Source organism: Giraffa tippelskirchi, chromosome 10, assembly GCF_054371585.1.
Source record: "Giraffa tippelskirchi isolate mGirTip1 chromosome 10, T2T-mGirTip1v1.2.pri, whole genome shotgun sequence".
NCBI classification, from domain to species: domain Eukaryota; kingdom Metazoa; phylum Chordata; class Mammalia; order Artiodactyla; family Giraffidae; genus Giraffa; species Giraffa tippelskirchi.
The window spans coordinates 122881818-122891198 of NC_137284.1; the positions used below are offsets into that span (position 1 = coordinate 122881818).

A 9381-nucleotide genomic window follows, 5' to 3' on the forward strand; every position below is an offset into this window, starting at 1 on the left:
CTTGGAAAGAATTTGATCATGAAGATGTGTGCACCGCAAGGGTGTGGGGTAAGGAAAGAGGGTGGAGGGGAGCCCCCCACGGAAGAGCGTCGCTGAAGCCCAGGGCAGAGGAAAGAAGCCAGCACCTGGGCTCAACGTTGCAGAAAGCCCTGTCCCCCTGCAGAAATCCTGTCTGCTCTCCACATGCGGACGGCTTTCCTAGCAACAGACGACAGGTTCCCAGCATTGCTGGACCCTCGGTATTTTTATTTCACTGGAGATGTCAGTACAGTTCACCTGCTGCCCCCTAGCGAGGCGGCTCGGGATGCCCGGTAAATTGTGGTAATTCCGAATTGCATGTCCAGATTGAACTGTCAAGCTGGCTTCTGAGAGTAAATAACAGAACACGTTGTCTTAGCTTTCCTCCCATCCTTGCTCCAAATAGCATCCTTAACACTAGCGACTTCCCTAACGTGGAGAGGAGGAAGGCACAGGACGTCAGTAGGACAGCAGAGGAGCAGGAGCTGGGTGACGGAAGAGGCACGACCATGGAAAGTGTTTCCAAAGCAGTAAAAGTCGCCGGGGGAAAAGTGGGCTGGGCAGCCCGTAAAGCACTAGGAACGTGCTCTCGGCTGCCCTCTGCTGTCGAGACGAGTGAAGCCAAGCCCTGGAAGAGACAGCGTTCTGTTCCAAGAGGCACAAATTAAGATGCTAGCCACCGATATAGGCCACGGGATGACATTGCTTCTTACCAGCTGCAGCTAAAGACAGAGCATCTATTTTGGTATGTGTGCCAGGAAAAGAAACGCTAATCATAGACAGTAGAGTCCCAAAGCACAGATTTGGAAATACTGAGGGACTAATCCTGTCTCTAAAACATAGCAACTGGATATGGGAGGACGGGGGTAGGGGTAAGAATTAGTTCTCCGAGAGGAGTGTTGAAGTGATCCTCATGCCAGGGATGTATGAAAAACTCCTACTCTTTGTACTTCTTTAACAGGAAATCTTAAATTTAAAGTCACACCACACAAATTATGAAAAAGTCATTCATATATTTAAAAGATTAATCAAAACTTTAGAGGTCATTCTGTAGTAAATCTGAAATATTTTTGATTTTACCAAAACTCAGAAGGAATATGTATATATACATATGTGTGTGTATCAACATAGAGCAAAAATCCTCGTGTATGTACCTATATGTTTCATCTGAGTCAAGGGGTTTTTTTTTGCCACTTTATTTAATTGAAGGATATTTGCTTTACAGAATTTTGTGGTTTTCTGTCATACACTAAGAAGAATCAGCCATAGGTATACAATTGAATACTACTCAGCCATTAAAAGGAATGTATTTGAGTCAGTTCTAATGAGGTGGACGAAGCAAGAACCTATTATAGAGTGAAGTAAGTCAGAAAGAGAAATGTAAATATCGTTTACTGACACATATATATGGAATCCAGAAAGACGGTACTGATGAATTTATTTTCAGGGCAGTATTGGAGAAACAGACATAGAGAACAGACCTAAGGACACGAGAGAAGGGGAGGAGGGAGAGGGTGAGGTGAGTTAAGGTTTTAAGTAAAGGAATTTGAAGAGAGAAGAGACATGACTTGATGTGGTTTGAAAGGATTCTGGGTGCTGCATTGGGAATGGACTATAGGAGACCAATATGGTGGCAGGGAGAAATTTTAGTGTGGTACTTTGGTTTTCTAGGCAAGATGATGGCAGAGGTGCAGGTGGTGATGAATGATCAGAATCTAAGTATATTTTAAACGTAGAACTGGTGGGATTTGTGCTCATAGATTGGATATGAGAGAGAGACAGAGAGACACACACAGAAAGAGCGACTTCAGGAGCCAAGGATGAGTGAACAATTTGGAGAATAGAGTTGCCATCAGCTGAGATGGAGAAGACTGAGGGAACAGTAGGATCCTACTGAGAAGAGATTCTGAGTGCAGACACTGGGTTAAGACATCTGATAGACATTTGACTGGACGGCCAACTTCACAGTTGAATATGAATCTGGAGTTCAGGGGAGAGGTCCATGCAAGAAATACCAAATTGGCAGGCGTCAAGACAGAGTTGCTGTTTAAAGCCACTGTGTATAGACTCTGGCAGGGAGATGCAATGAAGTCAGATGCTTAGGTTTTCAGAACTTGGCTATCTGCTAGGAACTGGCCAAAAACACAAAAACAAAAGGAAGATGGAGGGGAGTGCCACTAAGCTGAGAGAGGACATCACCTCCTCACCATCCCTCCCTCCAAAAGTAAAATGTCCCACTTTGATGAAAGGGGCAAGTAGGGATGAGGGTCATTGCTAGTGTTCAGAACATGAACAAATCTTTTATACAAACTCATGATTTTTATGTTTCTGATAGTAAAAACTGGAGGTATTAATTGATATAATCTATTATAAAGATGACTTTGTGGGATAACCTCTTCAAAAAAGTGATAGGCACTCACCCTTATGTCATGGTTTTCTGACATGAACTAGGTATCTGGTTTTGCTAATTTGGGGATGCATTTAGCAACGTTTATCTTCCATGAATAGCAAACAGAAAAGTGGCCCTGACCACACGTTCTCACTAGGTTCAGCTCTGTAGCCTTCTGCCAAATCTATGGCAAGTGTGTACCGACATACTTTGCAATCTGATAGTCAACTGAGATGCTGAGTAGGTAGCAAAAGATTCAGGTGTGTACCTTGTTAGCCTTAGCCTCCATGAATCATGTGGGCTTCCCTGGTAGATCAATTGGTAAAGAAACTGCCTGCAATGCAGGAGACCCAGGTTCCATCCCCGGGTGGGGAAGATTCCCTGGAGAAGGAAATGGCAACCCACTCCAGTATTCTTGCCTGGAAAATCCCATGAAGAGAGGAGCCTGGCAGGCTACAGTCCACGGGGTCACAAAAAGTCAAGACATGACTGAGTGACTAAACCACCACGAATCATGATTCTACCTCAAGTATATATACCTGAAGTTTGACACTAGGCACTTCTAAGTCTTGTCAGAGGGAAAAATCATTATCTGCAGAGGACTGCCTTAATAAGAATAAGCAACCAACTCCTTCAGAATGTTTTTTTAAAAATACATGAAGGTGCAGCTAAGTCTTCAAAGAGCTAATTACTGAGACTCCAGTATTTTGGAAGATCTAAGGAATTGCTCTCACTGAATCACACTCTAATAATGTATCTTCGGTCTATACCGTACTGCATGAAATTGGTCATTTTACTTCTAGGGATGTTAACATGAATGACTGCATCACAGAATCCTCATGACATCTCACGGGCAAAACGTACCTCAGGCCTCAATACCAGGGTAGAGGTACACTCCTGGATCATGTGTCGACTTGTGGAGACTCATCCATGGATGTCCTTTTCAAGCAAAAGCAAGGTCAGTGTTGAATTCACTGCCTAATTCTTTTAAGTATTCAAGACACTGCAGCATGCATTTTGTTTTAAATATATCCCTGGGCTTTATCTTATTTTGCCTACTGATTTTTCACTCAACTATAATTTTCTTACTTTGTGTTTTAATAAGCTATTTTATTTCTATTATTTTTTTTTTCCATGAGGCAGAAAACACTAAACTCAACTCAATGTAAACACAGAAATGGGGGAAGGAGAGGGAAATAGGAATTGCGTTGCTAAAAAAGCCATTGCTATAGAGACAAATATGATGAAATGTGAAATAAATTAAAAGGTCATATTAGAAGGAAAACGCAAGGGCAACCCCTTCAGTACATTTTCTGTGTGCTACTGAATTCACTCACATCTCCTTTAAAAAATCTCTCTCCCCAAACTATTAATTACAGATCTCATGAAGATCTAAAGAATTCTGAATATTATCATGATTTAATGTAAAATGTTAAGAACTGTTCCATCTAAAAAAAGTAACACACTATGTCTCATACAAAGTGCTATACAAAGACAATTTTAATTTGCTAAAACAAAAGAAAAACAAGAAATAGAAACTTTTTCTTACTGCTACATCTACCATCTTAAAAAAATGATACCGAAAACTTACATAACTTATTTCCAGGTGTTACTTAAACAAAAGCATACATGTAAGTATTCTTGAGTAAGAAAAACCAGTCGCAACCAAATAAAACTAGAACCCAGACTCCTAATTTTGGCTATGAATTTTAAACTATGTTTTATCTCTCAGTCCTGAAAATGTTATCTTTACTGAAACTTCATTGTATAATAGAAACAGACACAGAAATCCATTGAGCCTCTGCAGAAACATTTAGACTTTACTCCTGATGCAAATTACCTGCAAAAAACTAACTGCTTATCAAGAATGTTTGAGGCTACATCAATGATTTAAAAATAAGCACACAACCAATGTAAAAGCAAAGAATCTTCCTTTTTCAGGAGAAACGTCTTATGTGAAGCTATCCTCTTGAAACATGTTTGATATCAATTCTGGGTGAACCAGGATGGCCGCTTCCTCTCTCGCTCAATGATCCTCTTGCCTTGATCTTGCTCGGAGGGTGTCTCCCCCGAGTACAGCACCACGGTCTCCACAGTAGGAGCCTTGAAAGGGCCCCCCTCTTGCTTCCCTATCTGTCTTCTGATTTCTGCTGTCTCCTTGCACACCTTCTCATAGCAATAGCCACAGAGGACATGCTTCTGTTTCAGGTGACCACATTCAGGACAAAAGTCTATATTGTTCTTTAAAAAGAAAGAAAGAAAGAAAATTTAACAAGAGGCAACAAAATGTACACATCATCAGGGATGAGGCTTATATTTAAACTTCTTTGGAAATGTTCATCCTGCACAAGGTCACAGAGTACCCAGTATTTTAATCAGGAAACTAAGGACACACATTGATTTGAATTAGTAGGAAAACTGGAATTAGAACCCAGGTTTACCAACTTTGAATCTGGTACATTTTTACTTAAATCAACAGTCTTACTAAGTGAAATGGTACTCCATTCCTCCAGCATCAAAAACTAAACATCTGGTAAGGAGCCCATGGGTGATCCACACAGCCAGCATCTTAACTAAGAGACCAAGGCAAAGGGAATTCACTTTTCCTTTCAATCAATCCTGGGAAGAACAAGATGACAAACACATTACAAGTTGGCTTCCCCTGATTATCACAGTGTAATTCAAACTCCTGTATGATGTATAGTTGGTATGGGGTGTGATTTTTCTTCCTATAAATGAACACTTATTATTTCTTAGTGTAAAACTCTTGATATATTACAATTTGAGGGTATTTTAATGAGTTTTTATACATCTATCCAATTTTAATAAGACAATTCTAACCTCTAAAGAAGTCCTTTCAATGGGTTCTAAAGGTAGATTTGAAATATAAAGACAAATAGTAAACAGGAACATCAAAGAAACTCTAAACGTTTGAAGACTAACATATAAACATTTATGAGACAGATGACAACAAGAGCTTCATTTTCTAAAAGAAACAAGTGTTAGTTGCTCAGTCATGTCTAACCCTTTGTGATCCCATGGACTGTTAGCTTGCCAGGCTCCTCTGCCCGTGGGGTTTTCCAGGCAAGAATACTGGAGTGGGTTGCCATTCCCTTCTCCAGGGGATCTTCCCAACCTAGGGATCAAACCTGGGTCTCCAGCATTGCAGGCAGATTCTTTACAGTCTGACCTACCAGGGAAACCCTAAAAGAAACAAAGAACCTTGTAAATCGTTTGACCCACCAACTTCTCATCTTACTTCAATACGTGGAAAATCGGATTGTACGTTCAATTCGAGGAATTGAAAAAATACCCATGGTCAGTAGGTACTCTTTTCCTAACAAAGCCCTCAGCATAACAAATTATATGTTAACAGAAAACTGGCTAAATTAATGAAGTATTTTCCAGTTCCACATTGTAAGTGTGGTCCCAACCATGACTCAATAATACTTTTGAGCTTATGTTCTAAGGGTTTGTTTTAATACTCAATGTGGAGGCTTATGGAAGTCAATTTTCTGTCCTTGAGTTCCATCTGCACTGCTGGGGAACACCGTGGAGTAAACATGAACTCAAATTATGGCTGTTAAAACCATAAATTAATAAATCAAAGGTAATAAACACTATAGTTTTTGTTACTAGATCAATGAAGAAAGTGTACCCATGGGAGATGGTGGGTGGGTGCTGAGCGGGAGATGGAGAAGGAGCACTGAGATCTAGAATTGTCTAAGGATAGGAACACACACAAAAAAAGTTTCAAGAGAACAGGACTTCAATAGGACACTACCAGGGCTCAAATCCTGGTTCTACCACTTAAGTTTGGGATCACAGGTGAATTCTTTTTGTCTCAGTTTCTTCATCCTAAAACTGAGCAAAACAATATTTACTTTGGAGAGCTGTTGTGAAAATATAATTCATGTAAGCACTTAGATACATCATAGGCACTGATTAAGATATTAGGTATCTTTACTACTTATCTAAGAATTTTACTTCACAGTATCTCACTGGACTCAGGAAAGAAGAGAATAAATCTGTCAGGGTTAATAAAACCCCGTATCGAATAGATCTACTGCTTCTGACTTTAATTTTAGGCTCTGTAATAGTTAAAATGTTTATTTACATATAGTTCAAAATCACACAGCTCAGTACTGGCACAGCTCATAATACGAAAGTCACAGACTCTTTATAACCCAGTCCTCTGTCCAGACTCTGAACTCCCTCCTTGACTGTGTTCCGAGTATTTAGCCTACAGAACAGTAGACACATACATATATAACAAGAATATTGTATTTATTTAGACCAGAGAAAGGTAGACATAGAGGATCTAAAAATAATTTACTCATAGGTTATATTGGAGAAGGCAATGGCACCCCACTCCAGTACTCTTGCCTGGAAAACCCCATGGACGGAGGAGCCTAGTAGGCTGCAGTCCATGGGGTCGCTAAGAGTCAGACACGACTGAGCGACTTCACTTTCACTTTTCACTTTCATGCACTGGAGAAGGAAATGGCAACCCACTCCAGTGTTCTTGCCTGCAGAATCCCAGGGATGGGGGAGCCTGGTGGGCTGCCGTCTATGAGGTCGCACAGAGTCAGACATGACTGAAGCGACTTAGCAGCAGCAGCAGCATAGGTTATATGGACAAATCAAGAGATTATACAGTGGTGGACATGAGAAAAAGTACACCCACAAAAATCACCATATTACCTTAACTTTAATAAGCTTATGAGGGTTTCGTCTCCTACACCGGTTCACTTCAATGCTGCGCCTGTTTTTAGGAGCTGCCATCCAAAATATACTCTCCAAAAGGCTGGAAGTCTCTGTACTTCCACTGTTACCATTTGCTGGTTCTGAAAATATAGCTGGACCTTGGACCGCTAACGCTGGTCCTACAAAATAAACCATGGAGATACAGAATGGTTTCTAGCTATGAAATGACCGTTTTCAAGTATCATTCTTGTTAGCAATCAACAGTAATGTATCAACAGGCCTATGTAACTTAAAACATTACCTTCAATAGACATTTAACAGGAAACCTTAGTAGCTATTAAAATATACTTATAGTTCATACCTGAAATAATTTTAGAACAGAATATTTCTTAGTGGCACTTGCTTAAATGAATCAGTGAAATTCTACCAAAAGTTTCTCATCTTAAAATACAGAACTCAGGGGTTTAGCAGTAAACATGAATAAAAGTGTGAGAGGCACCAAATTTAAACAAAACAAGGCAAAAAAAAAAATTCACTCAATTGTCCACATTCTACTTGATAGGCAGTACCTAGTTACAAGTAAATCTTAAGCTTCAGGCTTTCAAAATCCACTTCCTACCAGCACAGATATAAATGCTGATTGTCTTTTTTTTATTATTATATTCAAATTGACTTAGCTCCTCAGTCATGTGACCTGACAGGCCCTTTAAGACATTTAGTTCTCATAATATTTAGTCTTCTTCCCTAAGGAAAGTACTCTAAGGAAAAGAACTAACTCATCACTCTTTGTAGGATACTAATTTACTCTTGTGACCACCAGCGTTTCACTTTTGTTTTTCTAAACTGTTTATAAAAATTAGTGGGAGGTGGGAGGGAAATTCAAGAGGGAGGGGACATATGTATACCTATGGCTGATTCATTTTGATGTATGGCAGAAACCAACTCAGTATTGTGAAGTAATTATCCTTCAATTAAAAATAAAATAAAACTTAGAACAGATTTCTTTACCCTCTCCTTGCTATATTCCTCAGGCCTGTAATATTTCTTTTGATTTTACGAACTCTTAAAAAAATACAAAGTTGTTTAACACTTAACAACTGATACTCCTTTTCAATATACCTGAAAGTATTGCTAAGCACAGACCAGTGGTTAATAGCACAGGCTCTGGAAGGTCTGTGTGACCTTGGGACCTTTCTGAGTCTAGTTCTTCAGTTGAAAAGTGGAGACACCTAACGGGATCGTAGTGGATATTATCTTACGAAATATATGTTGACTTTGACATTCAGTGGGACTTTCCTGGTGGCTGAGACGGTAAAAGCGTCCGCCTACAAGTTCGATCCCTGGGTCGGGAAGATCCCCTGGAGAAGGAAATGGCAACCCATTCCAGTATTCTTGCCTGGAAAACCCCATGGTCGGAGGAGCCTGGCGTGCTACAGTCCATGGGGTCGCAAAGAGTCGGACACGACTGAGCGACTTCACTACACTTCACTTGACATTTAGTGGGCTCTCCTGAGTATTATCATTATTATGTTCGGGATAACTTCGAAATCGAGTAGAATGTAAATGTCAAAGCAATGACAATTTTAACACCCAAGATATTTCCACTTAAAATTAGTTTTCAGGGGAAATAGGGGATCAAGAGTCAACTGACAAAGCTCAAATGCCACAGAAGGCAAACTGCTCTAGGTGGCGGACTGGACTGGAAAGAAAAGATAGGAGGATCTAGAGAGCGGCGTCCCTTGATGCTAAGTTAATGCACTTCGGTTACATTCTCTGTAGGAATGAGACAGTCAGAGGATGTTTCTTTTTCTTTTTGCAGGAGACTGGGGAGCAAAAACTGCTGTCTTTGTTCCTAAGTAAGTGAATGTCCGAGACAATGTCCCCTACACGCAGAACACCGGAGCAGGCTAGATACGAGCAGAATTCACCACGCTGCCTGGGGTCCCCAGTCCAAACCCTTCTCCACAGAGGCCTTCCTTACGTACCCCATGGAGGACTGGGAAGACCTGGTCGGCTCTGCAGAAGTTTCCGCTGCAGCTGCTTCCAACAGCTCCGGAGAAGTCCTCGGGCTGCGGGCAACGGCTGAACCAGCAGCACCAGCATGGCGGGGGCCATGTTGCTAGGCCGAAAGCCAGTCCCACCAGGCCTCTGGGTCCCGCCCCTACCATGAGCATGCGCACAGACACAGAGTCGGGCAAACGCGCACCTGGAACTATAACTCCCAGCATGCTTCTGGAGCGGTTCTGCCTTTCCTCCAATCAGAAATC

The 9381-nt window shown here is 41.0% G+C and overlaps 1 protein-coding gene across 1 annotated transcript; it reads right to left on the reverse strand.

Moving 5' to 3' along the window:
• Window positions 1-3889: 3889 nt before the first annotated feature.
• Window positions 3890-9247, reverse strand: MRPL32 (mitochondrial ribosomal protein L32). Its single transcript, XM_081537113.1, has 3 exons — window positions 9100-9247; window positions 7112-7293; window positions 3890-4648 (listed from the first exon to the last, which is right to left on the reverse strand). The coding sequence occupies exons 1-3, from the start codon at window positions 9227-9229 to the stop codon at window positions 4394-4396; spliced, it is 567 nt and encodes a 188-aa protein (XP_081393239.1). The 5' UTR covers window positions 9230-9247; the 3' UTR covers window positions 3890-4393.
• Window positions 9248-9381: the final 134 nt, after the last annotated feature.